The sequence below is a fragment of the Daphnia pulicaria genome, chromosome 1 (assembly GCF_021234035.1).
Source record: "Daphnia pulicaria isolate SC F1-1A chromosome 1, SC_F0-13Bv2, whole genome shotgun sequence".
NCBI lineage: Eukaryota > Metazoa > Arthropoda > Branchiopoda > Diplostraca > Daphniidae > Daphnia > Daphnia pulicaria.
The window spans coordinates 12,542,198-12,570,121 of record NC_060913.1 but is presented as its reverse complement, the minus strand read 5'-3'; the positions used below and the strand labels follow the sequence as shown (position 1 = coordinate 12,570,121).

The 27,924-nt window shown below is 41.8% G+C and overlaps 4 protein-coding genes and 1 long non-coding RNA gene across 8 annotated transcripts in view; 4 read left to right on the top strand and 1 right to left on the bottom strand.

Moving 5' to 3' along the window:
- The window catches only part of LOC124332025 (structural maintenance of chromosomes protein 2-like), a 324,380-nt gene that overhangs the window by 173,962 nt on the left and 122,494 nt on the right, over window positions 1–27,924 (top strand). The window lies entirely within an intron of this gene.
- Window positions 1–27,924, top strand: part of LOC124337859 — a 639,313-nt gene that overhangs the window by 596,236 nt on the left and 15,153 nt on the right. The window lies entirely within an intron of this gene.
- LOC124337314 (U8-agatoxin-Ao1a-like) lies at window positions 5,085–12,632 on the top strand. Of its 3 annotated transcripts, XM_046791429.1 has the most exons (5): window positions 5,085–5,335; window positions 5,405–5,430; window positions 5,511–5,640; window positions 10,383–10,473; window positions 11,609–12,632. In XM_046791429.1, exons 3-5 carry the CDS (start codon window positions 5,553–5,555, stop codon window positions 11,769–11,771), a joined length of 342 nt encoding a protein of 113 aa, XP_046647385.1. In that variant the 5' UTR covers window positions 5,085–5,335; window positions 5,405–5,430; window positions 5,511–5,552; the 3' UTR covers window positions 11,772–12,632. The 3 variants fall into 3 exon arrangements, with proteins under 3 accessions (XP_046647385.1, XP_046647380.1, XP_046647393.1); XM_046791424.1 differs by having other exon boundaries at window positions 5,092–5,430; XM_046791437.1 differs by having other exon boundaries at window positions 5,107–5,430; window positions 11,636–12,632.
- LOC124335259 lies at window positions 15,664–26,069 on the top strand. 2 transcript variants are annotated; one of them, XM_046789119.1, is made up of 6 exons: window positions 15,664–15,682; window positions 17,485–17,627; window positions 17,695–19,857; window positions 23,602–23,766; window positions 23,862–24,359; window positions 24,432–26,069. In XM_046789119.1, the coding sequence occupies exons 3-6, from the start codon at window positions 19,725–19,727 to the stop codon at window positions 24,902–24,904; spliced, it is 1,269 nt and encodes a 422-aa protein (XP_046645075.1). In that variant the 5' UTR covers window positions 15,664–15,682; window positions 17,485–17,627; window positions 17,695–19,724; the 3' UTR covers window positions 24,905–26,069. The 2 variants fall into 2 exon arrangements, with proteins under 2 accessions (XP_046645075.1, XP_046645074.1); XM_046789118.1 differs by lacking the exon at window positions 15,664–15,682 and adding an exon at window positions 23,437–23,535.
- Window positions 26,002–27,851, bottom strand: LOC124335727 (protein fuzzy homolog). Its single transcript, XM_046789160.1, has 8 exons — window positions 27,705–27,851; window positions 27,607–27,637; window positions 27,292–27,536; window positions 27,101–27,223; window positions 26,644–27,041; window positions 26,394–26,566; window positions 26,197–26,329; window positions 26,002–26,134 (listed from the first exon to the last, which is right to left on the bottom strand). Exons 1-8 carry the CDS (start codon window positions 27,777–27,779, stop codon window positions 26,074–26,076), a joined length of 1,239 nt encoding a protein of 412 aa, XP_046645116.1. The 5' UTR covers window positions 27,780–27,851; the 3' UTR covers window positions 26,002–26,073.

The following is a 27,924-nucleotide window of genomic DNA, read 5'->3' as shown; positions in this document are numbered from 1 at the left end:
ACTTTGCGGGTCGGTTGAAAATCCGTCATTTAATATAATTCTATATTTGGAAAATTAATCTTTTTTTTTTTGTCATAAATCACAACTAAAATGCTGTTTTTGGTGGAGGGGGAAACCCAAAGGAATTTTTTAATTTGATTTTGGCGGGTGAAAAAAAAAATAATTCGCCAAAAAAGTTGTAGCCCTACTTATATAATTTATTAGGCTGGCGAGATGGATACATACACAACGTCAGATGTTGCTGCATCGCGTGCGTGATTGCAATACGCGTATTTTGATAAAATACTAAACGAATGTAGACGTATTATATAGCTGGCTATATTAAAAAAGGTCGGCGGCTATATACTTTTCCCGCGGGAGTGTTAATATTACGAGCCCTCAGCAGCCGTATGCTTTATTTATGGCGGGAGACTTGTAATAAAATAATCCGCTCTCTTTTATTCTGTACAACACACAGACACACACACAGAGCCCACCACCACACAGCAGGACGACAAGCCAATCGATATCGTCTCTCTCCTCAAGAGTTGGTCGTGATGCCACTGTCTCCCGTGGTGGTGTGTGTGTGTACACGTCTCGGACTGTTGCTGGGCATCCGGCAGGGCAAAGTCAAACAGAGGCTCTCGTCGTCAACCGAGTGGTAGCAAGGGGGGAGGGTTGGGCCAAATTCAAAAGAGTGTTTTAAGCCCATTAGATTCTACTATAATGCAGTATAAAAGCGGAGAAGGTCGAGCTGTATATTTGTTATTACATTTCTCCTAACTGGATCCCGTTTGATATAAACAGTGAGCCATAAGGGAAGAATAGATAGTTGCATCTGTTGAAGCCGCCCCTTCACATGATCCTGATACATTTTCAGGGGGGGGGGGGGCCAAAGACGGGAGGCCGTTCCTTAAAAAGAACCACTCAAGTGGTTTTATATACTTGCCAAAACAGAAAAAAAAGGGGCCGAAAATCTCTCTCCAGCTCTTTTTTTTTTTTATTTTCGACCGCGCAAATCCGCTTTTAAAAGCGCCGCTCCGCGCAAGATCACTCTTGGGTCGTCAATCCTTATTTGTAAATGCACGTGACCCATAGGCGTCTGAAGACCCGATGGCCTTCGAGATTTTCCCCTTCGACATATAATAGCCTTTTGTGTGTCTAGCGCATAGTGCACTTGCCAGCAAAGATTTCGGCGACTATACTTCTTCGACGACGACGACGTAGTAGAGAGAGTCCCTTATATATCCTTCACTTCGACGACGGAAAATATGACAAAACCAACTGGAAACGAGTGCATAGGGCAGCGTTATATATTCCTGGTGCTGCTGGTACGGCCACCATGGTAGGTCAATCCATCAGACACGTACACGTTTCAATGGAAATGAAAGTTCAGCAGTTGGTTAATGAGCTCTTCCGAGCTGGAATTTGACTTGGACAGAGTGACACAAAACTAACTACGGTACGTACTATACGGATATGAGCGGTCCGTAATGAATCGAGGACAATAGAACTTGAATAATGTTTCCACCAAGCGGATGCATAATTCCCTTTGAATCAGCAACAAATGGGCCAGCCTCTCATATCCAGATGGATCGTGTTTCCTATCAGCTTCCTTCCCCAGCAGCCATAATGCAATATTGAACGGGATCCTGCCGGATCGGGAATCGGCAAAGGCCACGGCACAATAAAATGGAGATGCACTATGATATTCGAGTTGCAAATTCGATATATGCTTTTGGAGGACATCATTTTTCTGCTATATGCCAACTGGAATTGACACGGGACTCGAGTGGGTCAGCACTTTTAGCCTATATTTATCTATACCACGCACCGTTTGACAGCTTGTTTTTCAAACGGAATTCCCAAGAGTGGGTGGCGGCCGTCATCAACATGTCCCCGGTAGAAAAATGGATCCGTTATTTATTTATTTTTTTTCCTTTCTTCAATGCAGTCACAATGAGCATTCTGTGTACTTCATTTGAACGGTGGCTCTGATTCAAGGAGAATTAATTTATCATTTTCTCTAGTCCTCGTTAGGATCTTTCAATGCGGAGCTTAGACTTACGTAAAGTTGATGGAGTTGCACGCGCTTCTTGTCAACGTGTGGCTGATGATGAATGCAGTGAATCGACAATTAGTAGTGCAATTCAACGTGACGAGAGTTACCATCATAAAAGAACTCTCGACATTCACCGGGATTCCACGTGGCCAGTAATGAAGTTATTAGGGCTACCGCAGATTTGTATAGGAACCAAGAGCGGTGAACTCTTACTGCAATTAATTATTTTTTTTTTAGGAATGCAAATTTTCCGTATAAACGCAAAATGTCAAAACCCCAAAATTGATTTGTTATTCAGTATGTTATTATTGGTTCCGTTAATTATTAAAGGGAATTAGAAACTTGGTCGTGGGGCCAGTTATTAGCCGTTCTCAATTATGTCAGATGAGCTTCTTATTGGTTGTATTGGGAACTTATATGTTTTCTTGTATTTTCTTTATTTATTAGAAGGAAAACTTGGAGTCCCCAACTTCCTTACGTCAAGTTTCTATGGCTACATCTGTCATATAGAGTTTTCTGCAAGTCACGAACAGACCCGATGAACGCAGCACATTGAGATGACCTTTATCGTCGGCATCCATGTTGCCGTCATAGTTATTGCAACATTCGTTTAAGACTCTTTATCGCCCATATTCATTGCTCAATATAAGCTAAACAGCCCATCGCATTACGCATTAATCTTACTCCTTTTCATTTCGCATGTCTTGCGTCAGCGTCGTTCTACATCGACATGACATGGTTCTCTTTTCTCGGAGAACTGCAACGATTTTTCCAACCTGTGACGTCGATTACAGATATTAATAAGAGTCATTCTAAATAATAAGAAAACATTTTGCGGTTAGGAAGGGAGGGATTTAGGAATCAGCAAACTTAAAAGCCATTAAAAATGAAAATGGCAATTTGGCTTCCATAAATTTAAAAAAAAAAAGGTACGTCGCACCAAACAAAAACTTGGCAAACTTTTTCTTTTGTGCGCAGCACTTTTCGTTGTAGGCGTAGTATATAGAAGTCACGTTTTACCAAGTACGAAACAGGTGCAAGTGAATAGAAGATGAGGAGCCTGTCTTTCTTTTGAAGAATGATTAAATTTACAGGTGATTTATTAAAAAAGTTATGCGTACTTGATAAAATGTACTTGCTGATTTGATAGTTGATAAACTGGCTGCAATTGATTGGGGCAAGTACCTAGTCTGTTCTGTAGTGTGTGTGTAGGTGTTCAAGTTCTTTTGTTTTGAAATTTCCAACTATGAGGCACAATAAGAATCGATATTGATCTAAAATCCATTGTGATAGGTGTTCAAATAGTGATTAGGATGGGAAATGAAGTGGCTGAAATGGTCTACATCTGTGGGAAAAGTCTGATGTGCAAATGTGCATCGTCACATATCAGGGAATGAGGCTACAGAGTCAAAATTTAACTTGATGATATTACATGTAAGTTCTTCTTTTTCTTTGCTAAATATTTAGTGAACTTACCATTGAAATTTGTTAATAAACCAGAATTCAAGTCATGTGAACGTTTTCAACCAAACTTCCCTGATTGTCATCTTCCTGGTGCACCCAAAATCAAGTAAGTCTTCAATGTTTAGTATATTTTACCAAGTTGGAATAAGACAATGTGTAGACTACTGCAAGCTATTTTGTTGAAATTGGGTGACTCCATAATCGAAAGGATTTTTTTTTTTAAATTTCCCTTAAAGGATACAACTGTCCTAATGAGTTGGCCATCGATCGAAGTCCAATTCATGACGATTGCTCATTTCAAGCGTCGTGAATCAACTATCGTAAATCAATGTCAAACGTGTGAAATGAGACAATTTTATTTGTGCAGCACACGAAACGATGATGGCGTTTTCATGTTTCAGTTTAATTCTTGTATCTTTATGGCAATTTAAATAACATTCTGCCCTAGTGGCCCTTGAGACTTCCCACCATATTGCTATATCTCGGCATTGTTGGTCAAGTATTTTTGCCCTAGAATTCTTATTTATTTTTGGGTTGTGCTGGACGTGGGCGTACAAAAGCGACCAAGTGCACGCGGGTTTTCACGAGGGGAGCGATGTTGACATCAAGTTTCAAAAGACGTTCGCTTTTATCGATTGGTTGGCTTCCCTCATTCTTCGACCACCCACTTGCATTCTTATAAATGTGTATGGCTTTTTATTTATTTCTCTCTTCATCTGCGGATAGTAGTACAGTAGCGATTTGTCAGACGATTTATATCGACGATTTATTCATTTTCCGAAGGTGGGATTTGCGTCAGGAAAACGGGTCATTCATTTAAGTTTACCGGCAACGTATAAGCTGAAAAATGTCTCGACAGCTATTAGTTCGCTCTCGGTTCATCGACTTGGGCAAACCATTTTTTATTTTTTAAATCTTTCTCGACCCTTTTTCTTTATGATTGAAGGAAGAGCGTCACGGATTAAACAGAGAGAAAACCTACCGAGTTTTCTGTGTGTGTGTGTTTCTCTCTGATTGGGAGTCTGAAAGAAGCTAGAGGGTTCCGTCCTTTTCTTCTCTGGACCGATTGATTAGCGGCCAACAGCACAATCACGAACGACGCAGAAAGGGTTATACTGTGTGGGTTTAGCTTCATAGTCTCCCAGCTCTATTGCAATCGTCGCTCTACGCGTCTCATTTGAAAGCCCATCTTTATCTGTACATAGGCCTAACTTATTCCGGCAGTGGGGTGTAGATCTCAGCTATGCCTTGATCGATGATGATGATGATAATAATAATAATGATGCCAAACACCATTCGAAAGCAACAAAAAGACGTAAAGCTCTTTCAAAGAAAGAAGATGGAATGACAACTTTTTTCGACCGTCGTCGGGAAAAGTTCAAACTTTTTTCGTGTCTGTTTCTAATTGAAAAAAATAGTTTGCGTCGCATTCACATGGAGAGGCGAGTGGTGAGTCGCGGGATTGACTTTGACCAGAATCCCATTTAATAGAGAGAGCGTTGTGCGCATCAGCGGCTGGTAGAGGGGAGGGGGGGTCACGAGCAAGCGCAGATAACTTCTGACTCTTGCGTATGTCGTCTACAGGCTGGGAACGATATTGCTTTTGCCCCCTCGTCCTGGGTTTTTGCGCGGGTTGAAGGCCGATAAATACACCAGGCCAGCCGCACCCGCTCTTCACATCATTGCACGACTCGTCGATAAGGTCTTCGTCGTCGCCAGCTCCCTCCGTCGCTTTATTATTCCGCAGCAAATCATTTCGGGTTGTTTTTTCCTTCCAATTCCAGTTGGTCTCTCTAGTAGACAAATCAACTCATCGTCGACATATCAAACGTAGTCTTGTTTGTCACTGAATTTTATTTTTTTGATCGTCGTTTCAATTTCGTTCAATTTCGTGACCAGTTTGATCGAGGGATTGCCGTCATCAGGTAAAAAAATAAAATAAAATTCTGAAATTTCAATTATTTTCGAGGAGAAATTCTGATTTAGGTTCTTTGTATCGGCGCAGTCTTCCACATTACTTCAGAAATACCACGGACGTCGTTCAAACATGGTTTCCAAAGTGGTGGTGGTCCTCTTCGCGGTCCTCGTCTTGAGCCAGGCCGTCCTCAGTCTCGATCCGCATTACTTTGACGAAGGTAAATAAAACGCCATTACATTTCCTCTTTTTTCTTTTGCCGAGTGTGAGAGAGAAAAGACCCTCCGGGATATATATACAATAACAATGGAGCGTGAAAGTGATCTAGGTTCCTTTTTTCACGTCCAAAAACCAACCCACTGGGCAAATCCTCTTGGTGATCACAATATAGGAAGAGATGGGTGGGCTTTACTTATAACGTCTGCTTGGATGGGGTAGAGCCGAGTTAACTGATGTTTCGATATAGCGTGGGTTGAATGTTGCGCTTCTGCCCCGACACTTGCAGTGCTTGTAACTCTGTGAAGAATGCCCCTACACGCGCATAGAACACAGAAGGGTCCTTTGGCAGTGTCTCTGTTCCTATCTCATCTGGTCGCTCTCCCATCCGATCGATATCTCTTTCCAACACTTGGTTCCACTCCATAGTGTCAGTTAGATTAGATTTACTTTGCTTGCCGCTGAATCCTTTTTCCTTCCATTCTTCTTCCGAGTCGAAAACTTGGTGAACTTTTCAAGGATTGAAACACTCCAACCAATTGCCAGGTTCGCTTCACTTCGTCTGAGCCTGTTTGAAACACGCCGACAATTTCCATTGCCTGTTGCTCTGCGTTCCGATTCTTCCCAACTCCCTCCCCCCTAAAAAAAAAGTTTGCGTGTAACATAACAAAGTGGAACTTGTGCGAATCCGGACAGAATACAGATAACGGCGTCGTCGTGACGTCCGCTAAAGCCAATAAAATTCCTATCTGTTAAAGTCGACCAACCGTGCCGCCCAGCGAACATTTTTATCCTGCGCTTGTAAAATTTCTAGCCACGTAACAATTGTAATAGTACCCAAAAGTTTGGAAGCAAACTGTTGGTCGGGGTGGGCTGTCATCTTCGTACCCCAGCAGTAATCACAACTCGTACATGTGATTTACTAGCGACGTAAAAGAATAAAATAAAATAAAATTTTACATTGGCCACATCCCCTAAAAGGGACGCTGTGTAAATTTAGGTTCACCTAGTCAAACTCTAATATTTGCACGCTCCAAGGTTCTTCAAAGGAGCTGTCGAATTCACGCAACTCCTGGCCGTTGCTATGTGTTACCCGACCTCTCCTTGACAGATCGGATGGCATTCAATGGATGACGAACTCCTCTGAAATAAGAACGCGGAATAAAACTGTTGAAAAGAAAACAGGTCTAATAGGGAAAACACGACAACAAATTTTCTTTTGTTTATTTCGATAGTATAGTATATGGATGGCATAAATCTGCAATTCACACGTCAAGGCACTTTTTGGCGCAGTGTGAAAATTTGTTTCCTTTCACGCTCGGCGGAACGTAGGTGCTACTTATTGTTCTTTTGTTTTTTGTTTGTTTCTGAAATGAATGTTTCATTTCTACTCACTGAAACACGGCTGGGTGATATTCGTTTCAAAAAGTGGGAGAACAGACAGAAAAGAGAATAAAGGCGTTGGCAATAACTCGTTCGAGTGCAGTGCCGTTTCAGCGCGGGCAAAAGTTTACGGGAGAAAACAAATGACGTCTGACAACTGACGCTGTTCACATTCTTTTTGTGGCCTATGGCACTTGGGCTGTATAATGCGAGCTTTATTTATTGCCTACCAAGGACGACGACGGCCGGGAGCACTTTCTCTTCTTTTCTTCATCACGACCGACGACGGAGTTGCACGTCCTTTCAAAAGGTCGCCAAAGTCCCTGTCTCACTTCACTTGACAACTCAGTTTTCTTAGATTCGCACAGTTTTTTCTTTTGGCCAATGCCTCTGGCAACTGTCAACACTTGCTGTCACGACAAGTATGAGATTTCAAAATTCCGTAAAAACTGTCTGTCAAGATCGTAATAAAAGAATATTATATAATAGTCCAGCCCCTTTGACAATCAAACACGCATCATCCGGTTAGACAGCAGGCCCTGCCCAACTTGATTCCTTGGCACACGGAAAAAATGATGATGATGTCGGCCAACTCCCATACTATTTGAATAATTGTCCAACGAGTCTATAGCGAGAGGAAGAAAATCTGTCACTTTCTATTTCTGAATTGTCTCGTGCATTAGTCGACAATCTTCGGGATTGGGAAAGTGATACTACCGCTAGATGGTCGACTTTAGTCATTTCCCGTCACGTTTGACCTTTGCTGCCAAGGCAACCCGTTAAGCTCCTTATTTACTATGTAGCTATCCTTTTTTTGGTCTACTCCTTTCTCTCCAGCACGATCGAAATCGATATGATAACCTTTTCACTTATTCCATCGCCAATTCTCTCTAGATTACATTATCGACTGACGGTATAAATATAACCGCGCAGAGTGGGTTTAGATTGGATATGGGGAATCAGATGCTTCAGGTCTAGTCCTCTTCATTCCAAATGAAATTCTTCGATTAGGCTTTTGGATGGAAACCTATTATTTTTTTTCTACTTATTTAAACGCTCGATCCTACTCGACAATTGAGTTTTTGTCTTCAATCGATTCCTCTTCAACGGAGAAGTGGAACGAACCAGGAGAAAAAGTTGACGGCTCCTTTCAACATCCGCTGCCGTTAACAGGTCGGTTGACTCGGTTCCACTATACACTCCCCATGTTTGCCAATCGCCGACCGGGGAGATGAACGCCTAAGAGTCAAGTTTGCTCATGGTACACTCTCTTGATGACATTATCTATCGATCTTTATTATTTATTAATTTTATCCCAGAAATCTTAAACAGCCATCGACGGCTGGATCGCTCTTACTATTTTTACTTTTTTCAGGATTGCAATTTGGCCTTTTTTTTATTCCAATATTAGATATCTTTTGTATGAGCAGCACATATTTGATGTCGTTACTAGACTTGTTTCATCCATCAAACTGGCGCTTTCGGCACTACTTGGTGTCCATGGCAACTCTTTAATTTTCGACTTGTTGTCTTTTTTCCTCATTCCAGCCTTCGCTTCCTCCTGAGGCTATTAACTCGCTAAGAGGCAATACGTATAGCCATCAAACGACTCATTTCGGTGCTCCCGAGAGTTCTGACGTCGTCGAGTCTCTTCTATATGCAAATGACATAAAGGTGTATGCGGGCTCGAGATACACGGAGGCAGCTCACAGTTGATTACTTTTTCTTTTGTCAGTGACACTTTCATGTTTTAAAAAACAAAACAAAAATAACAACAAGCGCTTTTGAACGTTATTTTTGGTTTGTAGTTTCCGGAGGTAAATAGCTCAAAGGCGGATGGCGTGATGAAGCTTAAAGTTTTCCTTCGGCCATTAGAAGCGAATGAGTTGGTATGGGGTTTCCTGTCGCACAGCCCAGCGAAGGGTAGAGCCATTTATTCATTGAAGGGTCTTCCAGTCGCCCGGTGACTTACCGAGGCTGAAATTAACGACTTTGTTTCCCTAAAACGACATGGAGGACTCGTCTTTTTAATAAAGAAAACAAAAGGGGTAAACTACATTCATTCTTTTCCCATCCGCTGCTCTCGTCCTTCTGCTGTTGACACTTTTTTTGTTTTAGCACTCACGCGTTCAATCGGCACGCGGACGGGCCATATGGTTCCTGTTGCTAACCGTCTCCTTCCCCTCCAGCTGGGCAACAGTCTTCTTTCCCTTTGTTTCCTTTTCCCGTGATTGTAAATTGAGTCTGGAAAAAAGTTATTTGGCGCCTTTTGACGCTGAAATCTTCTCCGTCCCAGTTCGAACAGCTGCTGCCCGTTCAATTTGAAAATGAGGGACAAAGGAGAGCAACTCTTGTGAATTGCCCATATTTTTCACGAATAAGATCCCACGCTTTATAGATGGTGCAGCCACACTGTAATAAAGCATTTGAATTGATTCGAGCTGCCGTATTAAGTTAGTAGACCAAACATGGCCGCGTAATCCTGTATAGATGTTGGTTGGTTCTTTTTCTTTCCTTTTCGGCCAAATTCTTTATTCTTCCGTCACTTTCCCCCTCCCGCGGTCGACTGCTTGTACATTATACATCAATTTCACCTTCGACATTTCCAGCAGGTAGAGCTGCACTCGATTGGAAATTCGAATTCGTCCAACGAATAATTGACTAGATTTCATTCAACTTTGTGAATTGGGCAGACGGCGCGCCACTGATGTGAGAACGGATCAATCGAGTTCTGCCTGGATGAACAACTAACTCGGGGCTCCATAGAATGTCGTTTCCATCGCATTTTCTTGGTAGAACTTTTGTTTTCATTCCCTTATTCAGACAAAATCCAATATCAATCATCTATAGTATGGCGTACAGTTTATAAAACTTTTTATGGCTCTTTTTTAACTGTGCGGTCCTCCTGGCTGTTTGTGATTGCAAATGTATGAAAAGAGAGCGGAGGCTGAATGGCGTCATCGATCGCCCAATCGAAGCGCATAATAAGAACCTCCACACGTCCTGCGACATAATAACCCATGGCGATGGAATGATGAGGCTAATTTGCCTACTAAAAAAGAAAAAAAAGGGAAAATGTATGTATTCAGCCCCAGTGTTAGGTCTACGTGACACGACGTCTCTAATAACTAGAAGCTCCGGAGAAGAAAAAAAAACCGGTGAGCTATCCGACACTCTGAAGGCTGTGACGAACTAAGAAGTAATGGAAACGACGGAAATGATATACAATATCCCCTAATGAGACGCTAGATATATAGGCTTCTCTTCTCTAAGAAAATTAATTGGTTTTTGTGCCTTGCTTCAAATTTTTGTGTAACTGTGAGTGGAGCCTTTCCTTAAATTTGAGCATCTTCTTGTTAACAGTTGCAGAAGATCAGATGACTAACGAACAACAATCTGCTGGATTGAACTACTTTACCGACAACGCTGAGCCTCTGATGGAAAATGCCCAAAAGTGAGTCCCTTTATAATTATTTTGAATTGTTTAATATTATGCTTTGAATTCTTTAAGTTAATTTTTTTTTTTACCCTCTTATTTTTATTCCTTTTTTAACCCTTCAATCGAGCCTATACGCGTGGCATGAAAAACCTTTATTCTTTTTCAACCGAGAGGTTATACAACCAAAATATGATGTGTGGGTGTTTGATTTGGGGCGTACAACCCCGGGATATTTCCAAGTTTGAGAAGATGGCGGTCTCTGTTTTCAATTGGGAGAGAACTAACCTGGGAACGTAGAATAGTGAAAGATGATGGAAATATATGGCGTTGAAGCTCGGCCCAGTCAAGTAATGGAGCGAGAACCCAATTACAACGGCGTCTTCAGGGACCCCCGTCGAGAGACTTTGTCGTTAATTTTCTAGCCAAACTTTTCCTGCTTGGATAATAATAGGAACTAAATACGTACAGGCACGTCAAGGAAGCCGAGCTGTCGCTGTTCTCTTCTTCATCAGATTAATTCACGTCTTGTTGATCACCTCCCCAATATATAAGTTGTAATAACGGCACCACCTATGTAGCACACAGTTACCAGCGATAACATTCATCAAATGAAACAATTTCCGTTCCGGATAAAAGGGCAAACCGATGCGCACGTTATACAGTTGATATGATGGATCGTTAGACACGTAGACTATATAAAGGTGCTCATATGCCACGGAAGAAAGTGACCAATCAATAACCAAATGCCACCACTTTTTCTAGCGGCGGTCATCTAGTGAAACCGTGACGTGTGTGGTATCGTTTCCACGCGAACTTTATGGAAATGGATGGAAAGTGTCTTTTGTAGTTTTGTGTGCGTGAGCGGAACTTGCGCTAATAAGAAATATGACTCGGGGACATGCAGCACTCTGCGTTTCCCCCCTGGTGAATACTGTCGCCTAGGTGTTTTGTCTTTTTTTTTGAACCCACAAAAAAAGGGATATAGATATAATGTCCCTACATTCATTTATTTTCGGTTGTTTCTGTGCTGTTTTTTCGATAGGTTGATAGGTCTGTTTCTCGTTTTTTTTGTTTGTTTTTTTTCAGTTTTTTCTTTCATTCTCCTCCTATTTTTCTGCGTTTTTTTTCTTACATTTATTTCTTTTTTCAGACGTTCGCCTTTGATTTATGTTTCCAGACGATCTTGCATCCGACGCGGTGGCAGCTGCGACCACAGGAGGAACGATTGCTGCTTCAGCAGCTCCTGTCGCTGCAACCTGTGGGGATCCAATTGCCGTTGTCATCGGGCCGGACTCTTCCAGAAATGGGGCTAAAAATCAAATGGTGGAACATCATCAACCTCTTTGAACGTGAACCAACAAATCCCATCCCATCCCCTCTCTCCAACCCAAACGCCACCACCAAATATATACTACACACGGGGAACGGACAACAAACAACACTGACAACAAAATCCACAAGCACCGTACGCACCAATTTCCAATCCGCAGCATCTCTGTCGTCCATAATCCAATCTGATTCTCATCAACTGCAATTTACTGAACCCAAATGGATCAATTTGAGTTTGAACTTTTTTTTTCCCGTTTTCACATCACGGCACGCAAACGACATCAGTTTTCAGTTCGCTGGAATTCGTTACTTCTTCTTCTATTTGAGTTTTTGTTTAAATTCTTGAGGAAAACGCAAATTATCTTGAATTTTCGTCTAGACCCTCCACCAACCGCACCCCTTGCAGAAGGAACTTAATTACATCAATGCGAAAGCCCCAACAACCGGAAAAAAAATGAACGAGCGAGACAAATCTACAGGACATAGTCAAAAAGAGAAAAAAATCTTAACCAGAACACTTTGAAAAATAAGAAACAAATGATGAAATATGAATTTTTAAAATATTCTTTGGTATAAAATAAAAACACATGTTTGAATAATATATAACCGACATACTACTACGTACTACAGGTTGTCTTTATTTGATTGATTTATTTTGTTACATTGTTTTTTTTATTTTATTTTAGAACTAATTTCTACATAAATATTCTTCCTATATTATGTATCACATGATTGGCGTCTATTCCGGACATTATGTAATCTCCTTAATTCTTACCAAAAAAGTCTAAAAGCCAAAGTCCCCCAACATTATCTCTATCCCATATAATAAAACTGTGTAATCCACATTTCGGTTTGATCGTTCAATGTTTCAATTCACTAATGTATCATTATAGTTATTAATAATATTACCATACATACTAACTTTACTAAAAACGATATCCATAACAGGAAAAGACAAAAAAAAAAGTTCAATGACATTATTATTAGCTAATTTAGCTTCTATAATAGATTTTAACTGGAATAATCGTCATCTCGCATTCCGTCTAATAAAATTGATAATTCATTCAACGTCAGCAACACCCCCAAAAGAAAAGATAATATACAGAAGAATGATGATATTGATTTTGAATGTGCATTCTTCACTATTTAGTTGAACCGCGTCAGGGAGGAAAGCTGCGTTGTTATCAAACAAACACGACGACGCCTACTCTTATACTTAGTCTGAATTTCAGCTGAATAAGGGATAGCATAATAATAGCTAAGCCCTTGATGTCAAAAAAGGGTCCGGTTCGATATAGTCGGCCGTCGCCCCTCTAAGAAAAACCCACGCGCTTTTCTTCGTCATCTTTTCTCTTATAAAATATTAATAATAACTCTCTGGGTATTATATACGTATAGAATCATCAATCAATAAACCAATCTCAACAGAGTCGCAGCAGCGTCGCTTATGCTTTAGAAAGCTTCCATTGAAAATTAATCAAATGAGCGGCTCTGTTTTTAACTTTAAATCTACTATAATCTTTGAGTATTCCGTTTGAATTTGGCGCGGTGTCCCAATCAGCTTTGAAGTTAAAGTTCAAATTTCAAACTTGGTTGTACAGACGGGATAGATCTGTTAACTGGAAGCAGATGACGTCCATCTAACGAACTGAATTTAATGCTGCCAACTCCTCCGGGAGTTACGGGATCAGCATCCTTCTCCGAATCGGTATCCGTAGTCGAAATAAACTTTCTCCTTTATTCGACGTATAAGACATTAAGTCCTTAAATTGTTTTCTACATCTGTGCTGCTCACTAAAGCGGAAAAGGCAAAACTAATAGAGAGAAGGTCGTCGCTTGCTGATTGCGGTTGGCGCATCAGCTGTTGATATCTCACCCATCATCAGCTGGGATCGCCCCCGCCCTTTAACAACTTTATTGGCCACTCTCAGCCATGGAAATCCACCCGACTACTTAAGATATCTGGCAAACGTTTTATCCAGTTCTTTGTGTATCGCAAATCTTCGACGCGCTAATAATTCGTTTAAAAATAGAACAATTTCTGAAATGAAATTTAACTCTTCGTATAGCGAAATGAAAGAACACGGCGATCGAGATTTGAATATGTTTAAAAAGCTGCGGGATTTGCGTTGCACGGTGAATATGAAATTTCATCTTTTGAACGCGAAAGCGCCAGCAGAGATTTACTGCGCCAAACGGCTGAGGGAACTTTGGCGTTACATAACAGCCCAAGCGAGAGACGGGCGAATTCATAAGAGACTCTATAGTCTATACTACACATGGGAAGAAGATTTAGCTAGAAAATAACTGCCGCCATGAAAGACAATATAAACTATGGGGCGTTACTGGCGACGGGGGAAAACACTGCTGCGATTAAATTCCCGACTTGATATGATGGCGTCGAGTGCGCAGCAGTGTGTGCTGCTGCTGGAGACGATGGGAAAACTGAAACCGATCCGCATCACCCACCACCAGCCATTCTCAAAAAATAAAGGAAGATGATGAAAATATAAGATCCGAGCTTTGATGGATTCTATAGAGCACCGCCTGACACTTGTCCTAGACGCTGTCAAAGACAAAAGACATGATGGTACATACTAGGGTGCATCTAATATTCAAAAAAGAAGAAAAGAGACGTCCACGTAATTGTCTTCTCTCCGTCAGAAAAATGATTCCAAGAAGAAAAAGAAGGGAAAATAAGGTAGTACAGTACTGGTGCTGGTGCTGGTTGTCAGTAGAGCGTGACACGAACCCATTACCATCCCCGCAGTGCACGACAGCAATCTGTTTGCTCCTGTGATTTCTCATCATCATTCCGTCAACTCCCACTGGCTCATCTTTTTCTCGCCCAGTTATATGGCTCCTGGTTGTTCGCTACTCTACTCGCCCCCATATAGTATAGTCTACATGTATAGAGTCTGGTATGAATGTACACATAGCTTATTACTATATGATTTGTATTTGTTATTTAGGAATGTCTATGGTATATGCCGGTGATCATTACGTCAGGAGATATATATATAGACGAGTGGGCGTTGACACAAGACGGGAGACCACGCCCATTTTATTTGCAGTTCAATAAGTTGCTGGTGGAGCGGTTCACCCAGAAAGTCACGAAGCAACGAAATGTAGCCCAGAGACAAGGCAATTGCACAATCGTGAACAATGGGTAACCATAGGCCTGTACGCACTATCGTCAAGAGCAAGTTATGATTGTTCCCCATCTTACCACCGTAGACAAAAAGTTCAGCCCACCCATCCGACACAACAACGTGAATTTCTAGGACAAAATAAAAAAAAATAGCCATTTTAAAAGAAGAACCAAAGAGGAATAAAATCAATTCAATCAAATCTAATTTGAAAAACTCGAGTTCTCTATCAACCGTTTGTCGTCCATGACACTCTAGCCGAGCGTGACATCAAGTCCTCTCGAAGGAAGAAAAAGAATGTGCAGTTGACTAAAAGAAAAACTCGGGAATATAATAGGAACTGTAATGATTCACGTCATACAGCGTGGAGCGGACCATCGTCTGGGGGCCGTTGAGTCTCATCCAATCGGAGCTGTACGTAATAATAGAATAATAATTCTCCGGAGTCTCTTTTGATTTCACAGCCATTTGAGCTGATGGCGCACGATTGTTTTTTTTTTTTTTTTTTTTTTTTTTTCAAAATTCAGCAAGTCCAAAAGAAAGGCAGCTTCATAGAGTGTATAATAATGCGGATTTAGTATGAGCATGGTATGAGGGTCGATTTATAATGTTATTTGCTATCGATTTGTTAACGATGGCTAATAAGAAGCAAGTGTCGTCTGCTTTTCGTCATTTCAAGTTTCTAAAATGAGACGAAGCTTAAAACTTTACAAACAAAACGCAATGATAATATTCGAAATTGAAAGGTAAAGTAAAATTTTAAATGATTAATTAGTATATTATTCAAGTCTTTTTATGTTTACAATCTGGATCTGGAAAGCAATCGCGCAATTTATGTTACAATCTGGAAAGCAATCGTGTTGATTTGCGAAAACGTGGTCAACACAAAATTGTCTATTTAGTCCCTTTTTGCTTTGCTTTCAAGGTTCAAGTTAAAAACATTTGGTTATTTAGAAATCATTCAACAGTCTAAATTTTGAAACAGACATAGGTTGTTGGTTGGCAAATCAATTCAGTGTTGTTCCTGCAGGAAAACACGATCATGTTTATAACACAACATTTTCATTTGCTCATGCAAGATTTTTATAAAGCTGTTTTGTGCTTCAGTATTCAACAGTTTTAATTTTTAAATTTATCATTGTTTGCCATTTTAAACAGCCTTAGAGTTTTCTTGGAGGAACAGCAATTGAATGATTTGATGACAAACTCATGTTTTTACATAATGTAAACTATGGGGGGCAATGTTAACACCAAAGGCAAAGTGCAACTAGAAAATGTCACGACCTAGACGCTACATCTCCTAGTTACAGAATCCAAACAATAGGTCCACTTTCATAGAGGCTACAAAAGTTATTATGAATCTTTTTGCCTTTGACGAACGCAAAGGCCAAGGGGACCAAACTCGAGCCCACTTCTTCATCCACTGTATAAATGATCCAGTCGTCCGGGCCATTTAATGAAAAAAACGGGTGAAGCATATGATGAACAATATCCAGCGCGTTCTTTTCAGACACGACAGCTGCTGGGCAACTGTAATAGACAAAAACAAATTTCGGCCTCTCTTAACACTTTATGTACAGCAGCAGTCGATTCTTCATGTAGGTCATTAACCGTCCGTTCAACTTGTGTTCCCATTTTTCATAGCTAGATTACGCACACACAGCATCTTTAAAGGTCCCCGACATATTGTAGGCGCAACTTGGCCTTTGGGCGAGGGTGTATTATACATCCCATCAAGTTATTCATGGAAGATCGGGGGTGTTGAGCCTCGAAGAAATGTATATTCATCTAAATAAGTTTTTGTTGTATAAATCGACAGGGAGGAAAAAAAAGCTTTTCCTAGAGCTTACAAGTATCGGCAGCTTTAGTTCAAGAGTCCCTAGCAACGCTTTGATCGTCACGTATGATCGCATTTAGCAACAATGCGTGTCTGCGTGTGCACACGTCCATACGCCGAAGCCATTTAGACTTGGCGATCAGGTGGATTTTGGAGATTGCGGCGCAATCAGGCGGATGCATTATAGACAGGCGTCTGTCGCTAGGCGACGGGAGATGGGCCGTTCACTTGGTGAAGATTGCCGATAGAGGCGGAAGCCAATATAATGGGGCGACAGGTCTTCAGGTGATGCGCTTTATCATCTGCCATCAGGACCACCTGCTGTCGTTCGTCATCGATTTTGAGAAAATGCAAATTTAACACGAACCTTTCGATTCATTCAGGCTCCCGGAAGAAACTCATTGTAGAGGAATTCACGTTCGGTGTTATACGTTAGTGAATCGTCCGTGTGTAAAAGAGGTGGCATTCGGTACTTTTGATCCGCTTTTGTTGTAGAATATTGCGACAATCGTTTCATTTCAGTTTGTGACGCATTTCGTTCCATCCTTGAAATTGGATGATTCCGGTCCAGAATTTTTTCCGGCTTCCATCCGGTTGTTTTTCAAAATGTTGTGGCTTCCAGCCGACGGCGCCATCTTGTAAACAGAACATTCACTGTTTGTTGCATCCAGTTTTTGAAATTTTAATCACAAAATTATTTTACGACGACAGGTAAAATGACAGGAGAATCACGGCATCTATTGGAAATTTAGGAAAACGTGAGAAAGAAATCATTTCTGATGGCAGCCAGAAGATTGTGCGGATGATTAATCAAATTGCTTCCGAAGGTGTGTGCAGTCGAAACGCTTATAAAGGTAAGCATAGAGTCTAGAGCTTTGAAGGAAATAATCATTCTTTCATTTCCTGACCGAATGATTACAGTCCGCAGACCTTGTGAGGCGTGTGACGTGCATAACCTCACGCAACAATTTCCTTCCTCCCTTTCAAAGAAATCGATGACTAATGGATCGAACGAGTCATTATTTACAGGTAAGTTGCGCATCTTCGACATCCTATTCAACTTGTTGCGAATAATCTTACAGGACACGGACCGCAACCCCAAAAATAGAAAAAAGGCCGGTCCGGTTTGTTTGATCAGTTCAGCCGCGTTGCCAATGGCAACCGATGGATAAACACAAAAGAGCCAGGGTCTGTGTATGTTTGTGTGTGTCTGTGTGGGTTTTCTCTCATTCTCTATTCATTTCCTCTCCTCACCAACGCCCTTTTCCTTACAACTGACCACCCCTTCTCTCTCTTCCTCATTCCATCAATCGGATTGTACAAGTGCGCAGCAGAGCAGTATATAGTGTATCGATGGAATGCGGGTCTCGCGGTGGAATCCGGATCGTGGCAGATCATCACTGAGCCTCTTTTAGGCATCCGGAGAAGGAGGATAGAGTATTATAATGCGCTTTCCAACCATTTGGCCGAAATCCCCCCTCTTTCACGTTTCTGCACACATCCAGACACCCTCGGGATAATTGGGAGTGGGGCTGACAAGGCCAATAACCCGGCGTACGCGACTCAAGCAGGTCAACTGGTTTTATTCGGTTCCATACTGGATCCTCTTCTTCTTCTTCTTCTTTTCTCCACTAGATGATGGGCCGTTGAGGTTAGCCAGAGCAAGGAATATAGCGCCCCAGGGTAGACCAGGTAACCTCGGCGTATACCTGTACACACACCTGGGAATGGGGTGGTGGGAGGTAGGTAGTCTCCTCTTCTCTTTCTCCCTCCTCCCCTCTTCTTCTACACACTTTGTGAGTGTGCGTGTCTCTCTCTTGCCCACCTTTCCGTGTGTACCTGGTGGTGGAAGGGAAAAAAGGAAAAGAGAGAAAAGGAAAGAAAAAAGAGCCACGTTGCCATCAAAAGCGAAAAGGTGTACAACAACGCAGTAGGATAGGATAGAAGAGAGAGAGAGAGTTTGTGTACTACAGTGTAACCAACACACACATACAGTCGACGCTGGGCCGGGCAAACAGTCGCCACGGGCTTGGAAAGTGCAACACTCGACCAAACATCACAGAGGAACTTCAGAGTTGACGGGCGGCGGGTTGTGTGTTGTTGTGTTCAGTGTCACTTTGTTTCGTCATCGTTCCACCGAACCAACGTGAGACATCAGTTTTGACTTTTTCGCAGTCGTCCGCAGTGTGAATTCGATAACCAAATAAAATATCAACTGGCCACATTGCGTCAAATTCCTCCATTTTTTGGTGTACCTGGAACGCTGGCCATCTTGGACGCCACCAACAACCGGCGAAAATTCAAAAGCCAAGAAGTTTGTGCAAAAAAAGGAAGAACCTTGGAGCTGGGCAACATTCTGACGGTGGATCAGACTGGAACAACAAAAACCCCCCAACCAAAAGAAGACAAAAACTTTGAGCGAGAGGAAGTAAAACAAAACCGCAGAACAACCGACGAAGAATCGCATTTAAGGAGAGAGGGAGGTGCCACAACAATTCCCCTCCGCTCTGTGTGTGTGTTGTGTTTATATTTCTGTTAGATAGGCACAGACAAGTCGTAGAGAATTCTCCAGACACAACACAACATAGTCTGTGTGTGTGTGTGTGTGTATGTGCACCTCACACGATGTACACCGGATATTGCAGGTTGGCGCTGGATATTGAGACGGCCGCCAGTTATTCCAGCACCGGATTACCTACATGAACTCTTTGCCGATTCGCTCCGAGGAATTTTTTTACCGTTTTTCTTTATATTTGAAAAGAAAATCAAGTTGTTGACTTTTTCCCCCCCAATAGCCGCGCCCCTTTTCCACCCTCCTCCCAAATAAGGAATTTTAACCGTTTACAACGTTGCAAACGTGAAAAAGTAGAAGAATTACAACTTTTGTCGTCTGATGGACTTGTGTGTTGGTGTTGTTTAGTGTCGGATGTTGATCATCGCAAGATGAGCAAATGGAGAAGCGCAATTTGAGAGTGTCCGCCTTGGCTGAGGGATTAGCGGCCATCGGCTTGGTCCTGGCCATCATCACCGTCATATCTCCGTACTGGGGAAGATTTTCCAACGAAGGATCACCTAATAGTGGCGGTACGTTTCTTTTTCTCTTTTAATCATTTTCTTCCGGTTTGGACATTTTTTTTTCGTTTATGACATGTCGTTCGTTTGTCTGTCCACAACACCTCGCCCGGTGCTGTTGTTATCTACTCTGTTTTATTCACTGGCGCACGAAAAATGTTTTTTAAAAGAAAGAAAAGAATGAAATCACACGGGTATTATCGGTGCTGTGGGATCCAACGGGCTCCAACTCTTAAAAAAAAGCCAAGGGAAAGTCGAGAGAGAGAGAAAAGAGCTGCGAGGAAAATGGGGTCAGAAATGTTGTCTACCTTCTCCTGAAGAAGAAAAAACTGTTGAGGTTCTTTGATATCTCCTCACAAGCTGTTCCCCTTCTTCTTCTTCTTCTTGTACCTTTTGGGATATCTTTTTGCCTTGCAGCCTGACCACAGGGCATATGATAACTCAAGATTCCTTTTCTTCCCTTCTCTCTTTCCTTTTTCCTTTTTTTACCTTCGCCATCTTTTCTTGAATTTTCTCAACCGGAGCGACAAACCAGAACAGTCTGTTGATTGGTATGTCGTCCAAAGTAGTCGATAATACTCGTTATGTATATATTAGAAAAATCTCAGCATACCAAGTTTGATTCAAGAGATTTTTTGACTGTTTGACCGTCAGAGGTTCAAAGCACTATTGATAGGTAAATGTCTTGTTCTCGACAAACCAGTTAGTTATTATCTGTTTGGTTGTAGACGTGCTTTTCATCTTAAAAAGACAAGAAAAAGAGTTTCATGGCCTCTCAATCCTTTTCTTTTTAATGGGCCTGGCAATGAACTTAACGGGAAAACAGCTCCGTCTACCGTGTTGAATTTGATTACAAAAGTCGAAGACGCTTCATTTCGTTTTTTTACAGCTTTTTTTGTTGTTGTCTCGACTGTACACACTGGGGAAGGTTAGGTTCTGTAACGGTGTCAACTAAAGTCACAATCCGGGGATGAACGGAGTGAAACGGTCCGTGAGGAGCATCCGGAAAGAGGGTCCTCCTAACTAACAATGATAACAAAAATAACTACAATTGGATGGGGGGGAGATATGATGGGCGGGTGATGTGATGAATTTACTGCACGTACATATCGCGATCCGACAATATAATAAATGGGCAACATTTATATTCTTCCAGCCGGCTCCTCTCTCTCTCGTTCGCATTTATTTTTTAGTTGACAGCGGAAACGGCTTCCATCCTAGGCCTTTTCTCCTCCCTCTTTCCCCCTCTTGTGAAAGACACTACTGTGTAACATATTCCATTGTGATCCAGACATCCGATTACATTCTCCAGTAGCTTTCTTTCTCCGGAATAACTAAACAGCTGGCCATGATTTTTCTCTTGACAAGTGCTTGGTCCCTTCCACACGTTTTGGTTGGTAAACCATCCCGTTCAATGTCTTGTCTGTTTTGTCTGTAGCAGAGTCGAAACTGATTGGTCGGCCATTTTCACATCCGCCACATCCGACGACAGTTTGCGCGAGCTGGAAATAAAAAAATAAATGTTGTTGAATAATCACGCTGGCGTGAAGCGTCGTGACCGAATTTCCACTAGAAAGTCCGTCACAAAATCTCGGCAGCGACGCCTCAAGGGCTTTTCAGTCTTCTTCTCTCTTTTGCCCTCTATAATTATTCGTTACATTCCAACTGCGCGATCCCCATTGATTGATGATTTTAAAATTTTTCTGCCTGTTGGATAGTTTCACGTCCGCAAGGCGTTGTTGCGGTCGTTCATTTCGTTATTTTCTTTAATTCGCCAGCGCACGATGTTTTGTTGTTTTATTCCGAGAATTGAGATCACGAGATTCGGGAGTCATTTCGTGCGTACAAGAATCACGGGTCATTTTCTCGTACTGTCGGTTTTTTTTTTTGTGGCCGTTCAATTTCGTATGCAAACGGGCGAGGTAAAATTTAGAAAAAAAAGGCGCGGAACCGGATCAATCTCGTTTGTCGCCCGTTTCGTGACGCTCCGTTGCGCTAAGCAGATTCGGTCGCCAACGAGTTTGGGAAACGTCAGCTGTTCTGCTGCTGTGTAACGGCAGCAGAAAACGGTGAAAGCTCCCAAAATGGTTCAAGGGGAAATTAAAAAATGTTTTCTTCAATTATTTGGGACTGTTTCTAAATTATGCTGTTGTTGTCGAGCCCGGAAACGGCGGAGCTCGTGTCCAGAATTCATTATTCGTTTGTGTTTTTTCTTATTTTTTGAAGAGAAACATATAGTCAGTAGAGCGTCTCACAGATCGATCACCTGACCATTTCTGTCTGTTCTTTTTTTTACATTTTAGAATTTGTTTATGCCGAGACCCGCCGGTAAGAGAATATTTCAACTGTCAACTCGTTTTTTTCTGTGGAATTTCTAGGGTGTTTTTTGTTTCTTTTTACCGTCAAAATTCAAATTGATTTTGATTCAACCACGCGCATTTCTTCCGCTCAATACTTTTTTAAGAAGGTTCGGTTTGTTGGCCTGATTATACAAAAGCACGTGCGCTAGCTGCTGCTTAAAGCATCACATGTCACTCCTAAATGTGGCCATTGTAACCTGGGCTATTTAGAGAGCAAACAATGGACTAAGGTTTTCCCCAGTTTCTACTCACTTAAATATTTTATTTCATCGTACCTGACGAATCCTTTGCAAAGGTGTTTGTTGTTATAGGAGCCCAAACTGAAATCTCCCTTGGGAAAATAACCGACAGGTGTTGAATCTGCACCTAAACTTCCATTATTGAATTTATTTTTAAATTGCCTAGGAATTTCTATCGTCGACCATTCCCACCGATTTTTTCTCAAAATACCCCACCGTGTCAATAGAAAAAGAGGATATGAATGTTCGCAGACTGTGGGGGTCTTTGTGGACAATTATTTTTGTATTATTTTCCTCGATCGATTAAATTGCCTTTGTGTCTGTCCACAACACAATTTCGCATCGATTTCCTGTTTGGAAAGAATTCGCATTCCCTTAGCGATAAGGAACTAGCAACCACCTTTTGGTGCGTTCACCTTGCCGATGGGGTGTGGTTTTCCCTTCGCTTCAGAAACACGGGGGTTTTACCCAATCTATTGAATAATCAATTCTCGCTGACAGTCCAAAAACCTCAATACGAAATCGACCTGTACATCTATCAAATGAATTTCCTTATTCGTCATTAAGAAAAAATTATCATTAAAAAAAACAGGAATTTTTCCTCGATTAAAAATGTCTAATCTTTTCTTTTCACGATTATTATTTCTCGCTGCCAAACGACGACACTAAAAACCGACGGATGGATATTCATTTTCGCCGGGTAATTTTTCTTACTGTAGGGTAGTGTTTCACGCGTTTGCGATACCTCGGTGAACGTTACGTGACGACACATCAAAACTGCATGACTCGTTCAACTGTTTTTGATGTGAGCCGTTTTGATTTCACTTTTCTCTCTCTCTCTCTCGCACTTTTATTACTTTTGATTGAGACTGCCAAATTGGATGCATGTCAAGAAAGCCCACCCAGAAACGTCGAAACAAATGAATGGTTGACAACAATGGCCCTTTTTCTTATTATTATTCATTATTTTTTTGTTTTGTTTCTCTTCTCAGATCTGGTTACTGGCTATTTCGGATTGTGGACGATCTGCAAAGACCTGCCCCAGGGGCGTTCCTTCTGTGGCTTGAATATCACTGCTTTTAACCTGTCAAGTAAAATGTTGATGCCCATGTCAGATTTCCGTTGCAGTCATTCTCACCGGCTTATTGTTCTTTCAGCATGGACGTTTATTGCCGGAGTCATTGCTGTTGTCAGCGTCATCTCCCTCGGTCTGGCTGCCCTGCTGGGCGTCTGTCTCCTACTGATGCTCAAAACCCAGGAGCGCGTCTGTCTGCCTTATCGACCGGCCGTTGTGGCCCGTCTCGTCCTCTCGGCACTCGCAGGTACAGACAAAGACAACCAAGTTGATTGATGTTGACTTATTTGATCCCTTTTCTATACCTGCTGACCATTTGACTTTTTGTTTCATCTGCCTCAGCTCTCATGTCGACTACAGCCATAGCATTGGCCAGCATCCGGACAGACGAGAGACTACCTTACGGCTTGAGTCGAGGATGGACCTTCTACCTGCAGATGCTGGTCATCGCATCCGAAGTCCTCCTGACGCTGGCCTCCACCTACGATTTGATGCTGAGTCGACGGCTGGGCGGCGATCCCACATTTTACAGCCGCGATCCTTCTGGCTCCGGCGCTCTCACCTACTCCAATCCCAGTTTCAAGGACGATTCCGGCCGTCCCAGCGGAGTGGGTGGAGGGCGACCAGGAAGCGGAATGGGCGGAGGGCGGCCGGGAAGTAGCAACGGTTCCTCGACTAGTAACAGTAGCATCAACACCATCGTCTCGGCCAGCTCCGTCCGATCGGCACCCAATGGCAAACAGGTCAGCACCAACGGGGCCCGAATGCACAACTCGCACAATAAAACTTCCTCCTCAGGCAAGAGCCCTTCTTCCGGCAGAGCGTCTCCCAAACGGCCAAGTACTATCTATTGATTTTCAATTGATTCTTGATTTTCTTTAATTACTAATGGACTAATTTGTTCATTTACAGCCACGGGACGATTGGCGAACGGTGCGATGATCCGCGCGGCGGCCGGCCGTGGGAGCCAACGAAGTCGGTCAAGTGGACACAACAGTTCAAGATCGAAACCGACCATAGCCTTAACGGCCTCCAGTGCCCATCCGTACTCGATGGGAGGAGCTGACGGGCGATCACCCGACAGCGTCGATCACGGCAGCACGTCGAGCATTTTAAATGGCTCGTTCGGCTCGATCGAGAGCTCCAGCTACGGCACGACCAGTTCCATCATTTCCACGAGTTCCATCTCGTCCAACCCGATGGCTCTGTCACCCCGCAAATCTTCGCTCAAGAAGCCCAGACCGCGCAATGAGGTTCCGGCCTCTCCAGTGCCGGAAGGAAGCGAAACAGGTAGCATCTTGGGATTCCAGAATCCGGGTTTTGGCGAAAACCGACCCGGAAGCATCAAACGGGTCCGCATAGCCTCGCAGAGCACCGATGTTTAAAACAAAACAAAACTATGTCTAGACATGTGTACGCCATTCGCATCGTTTTGGATGGATCGTGGACTATTTAGACAACTTTTTTCACCGCATGCGACTTTTGACAGGATCAACTTGTGTTTGAGAGCATTTAACGGTTTGAAATGGAGCCAAGCTCATCTTGAATGGATACACAAATGTTCAGTTGTTTCTGTCGGTCGTTCCAAAGAGCGCGATCGAAAAAGGCGAGACGTTCAAGTAAAAATCAAGATCAAACAAACAATCATTTCAAGTATTTCAAAAAAAAAATCTCTCGCACACATATACCTTTTTTTGTGACGAAGAAAACATTGCGACTGCATTCAAACCTATGGTATCTTCCGTCCGTGTGTGTGATACTAACCGGTGTGTAGTAAGACTTGCGTTTTCTCGTTTAGGAAAAAACAACAACCTCTTTATATTATCTTTACCTTTCATTTTGAACGCCCTCCGTTTTGGAAATGAATCCATTCCGGCGGCAAGCCCATTTCCCTCCCCCCATTTCTCTCAAATTTTGACAAAATAACATTTGCGGATCAATCTTGTATTTTGCATTCGAATGAGTAGCTACCATAAAAATCAAGCCAATTTCTTCTTATTGACTAGAGGAGTGGATACGTGTAATATATTTAAAAAATTTGTGTCGTGTGTCTGTTTCAAAGTGCAGGTGCCAACGCCAATGTTGCTTTTAGGGAACCTGAAGCTTGGTATACTAAGGCGGTAAAATCAATAATTGGGATTTTGGAAACAACCGATATAAAGTGTGTTTTCTTTTTTCTTTTAATTATTTACTTGCGAATTTAAGTTTTCGATTGTTTCCGTGGTTGTGAAAAAGGCTCGCCCATTGTTCTCGTTATTTTCTTTTCCGTTTCGTTAACTTGTACTATCGCTACGTGACATTGGGCTTCGAAAATCATTAAAGCTAATGCACAAAGTCGAAAATGAAAAGCAGGTTTCTCTCTCTCTCTCTCTCCTTTTTTAAACTTTCATACTTCAAACAAAAATTCCAATTTATTCGAATCTTAATTAAATGAATGCTGTACCCGACTGTGGAATAAAAGTGCACACTTTGTTCTCCCAAATGACTGTACGAATCGATTATATTGTTTTGGTTGCGCACTATGAATTACAGATCAATGTTTCTTCAGAATGGGTCATCCCCACTTGCAATTCTTTTCGTGTGTAAGTATTTTCAGGGTTGATCGAGTGATGGACCTGTTTCACGAAAACGGGATCAAGGAACGGAACTCGTGGGAACGTTTAAAATGTTAATTTACCTGAGGTAATGGTTATGAAGCCCAGACGGATAAAGGACAAGTATCAAATACATTTCCGATATTAAGGCATGTAGAGAATAGTATTCAAAATTCATAAAGACTTCCTTGGAATCGTGAGACGCATCTTCTGAATCTTAAAAGTTTAAAAGTTCAGGACTACAGAATTTGCTGTAAAAATAATAAAAATGATAACCAACCGGATTGGGTGGCACTGGGTAAGTTGATCATGGTCCCGACGATTGTTTTGTAAAATGTTCTCAGTATATCTCGCTTTCGAACAGCGGTTAAGTGCGAATGAGCATCGCCACTCGTTGAATGCGGAGAAAGTGAGCTGAGTGATCGCCGCTTCTCCGTATTAACCACCAAGTAACTAGAAATGAACCAACACAAAAAATATTCAAAAAATAAGTTCTGCAACAAGAAATTAGCTGCAAATAATATACTTACGAGAGAACATTCTTATCCAAAGTAATATCAAGGGGAATGTTGGCTGGATAACACGACTCGGCTGACTTGAGAAGGGCAAACGCGGTCCTCCAGAACCGTTTCACTTCCTTTTCCAAGTCGGCAAGAGAAGGTGTTGGTCCACAAAGTAGGCAGACGTCGGAATTCTGAGTCAATTTCCATTGCACCAGGCGAAAAGGTATTTTGGGACTTCTCACGGGAAGGTAAATCGGAATGTCGATTCCAGTGTCGTACCTTTCGTTCGACAAGAGTAACTGGATCTGCAACAATTCAACACTGTCGAGAGTCCACCAATTTGGTGTCGCTGCTGCAACTTTGCCGCTGACTCGTAGACAACCAAACACCGTGCCAACACTCTCAGCAAAACAGTTTAGAATGCCCTAAAATAACAAAACATAAATGTACTATTGGTTGAATCTTTGAGCATGCATTTAATTACCTCAAATGTTGATCGCTCAGTGCAGCAAAGTACATCTGTGTAATTGGTCAAGTCACAAAAGTCCTCCAAATCTTCTTTAGGGTTCAATCCATCAAGGATTGTATCAATCAGAGGGTAACACACCTACATTGGGGGAGAGATTTCTTTAATTAAGAAAAAAATTGCAATTATTTTTAAGATCATTGTATAACCTTTAGATCTTTTTTCAGTCTTTCAATGTTTTTTACACTGACCAATTCTTCTAAACCTAAGTAAAATACCATTGTGTGGGAAACAAGGTCAAGGATGTGTTTTAAATGCACAGTAGATAGGGACGAGTCAGTTGCGACTATACAGAGCATAAAAGTATCATGATATTCCTTCCAGACAACAAATGTATTTTCTGAGCAAGTGTTTTCAAGCTCAGCTCCTTGAGTTTTTGTGTAAGTGTAAACACCTGTTGGGTGAAAAATAAATTTAGGAAATTAATGTAAATCATATTAGTACATTAGGAATAATTAACAAACCGTTCAAGCTGGCCACCAATGGGAAAGGTAGCTGTAAAGTAAAGACATGGATTTTAGATCAAATATCATGAGGTAGAAATAATTAATGAGGCAATTACAGATGGAATGTCCCCTTTCCTCCTTATAAACAAAGGCAGTCCACTTAACGATTGACAAGTTAAATAAGCCGCCATTTTCCGACTTTGGCACTAGTTTAAGATTTTGTTTTTTTGTTGTTGACAACCAGAAGAATTCAAGGTTCCTTAACTTCCTTCTATTCCAAGGTTTTAGCAACCGAGTTGCTGAACCTTTTTTGGAATTTTCTGTTATCGTTCATTA

Excerpts from the sequence above, each read along its gene's own strand:
- LOC124337314 (XM_046791429.1), top strand. The coding sequence starts at position 5,553 with ATGGTTTCCAAAGTGGTGGTGGTCCTCTTCGCGGTCCTCGTCTTGAGC. Across the intron at positions 5,641-10,382 it reads TCCGCATTACTTTGACGAAG|TTGCAGAAGATCAGATGACT; the intron begins GTAAATAAAACG and ends TCTTGTTAACAG. Across the intron at positions 10,474-11,608 it reads CTGATGGAAAATGCCCAAAA|ACGTTCGCCTTTGATTTATG; the intron begins GTGAGTCCCTTT and ends TTCTTTTTTCAG.
- LOC124335259 (XM_046789118.1), top strand. The coding sequence starts at position 19,725 with ATGGAGAAGCGCAATTTGAGAGTGTCCGCCTTGGCTGAGGGATTAGCG. Across the intron at positions 19,858-23,436 it reads AGGATCACCTAATAGTGGCG|ATCTGGTTACTGGCTATTTC; the intron begins GTACGTTTCTTT and ends TTCTCTTCTCAG. Across the intron at positions 23,536-23,601 it reads CACTGCTTTTAACCTGTCAA|CATGGACGTTTATTGCCGGA; the intron begins GTAAAATGTTGA and ends TTGTTCTTTCAG.
- LOC124335727 (XM_046789160.1), bottom strand. The coding sequence starts at position 27,779 with ATGGCGGCTTATTTAACTTGTCAATCGTTAAGTGGACTGCCTTTGTTT. Across the intron at positions 27,042-27,100 it reads CTGAGCGATCAACATTTGAG|GGCATTCTAAACTGTTTTGC; the intron begins GTAATTAAATGC and ends TTGTTATTTTAG. Across the intron at positions 26,135-26,196 it reads CTTCATAACCATTACCTCAG|GTCCATCACTCGATCAACCC; the intron begins GTAAATTAACAT and ends TTCGTGAAACAG.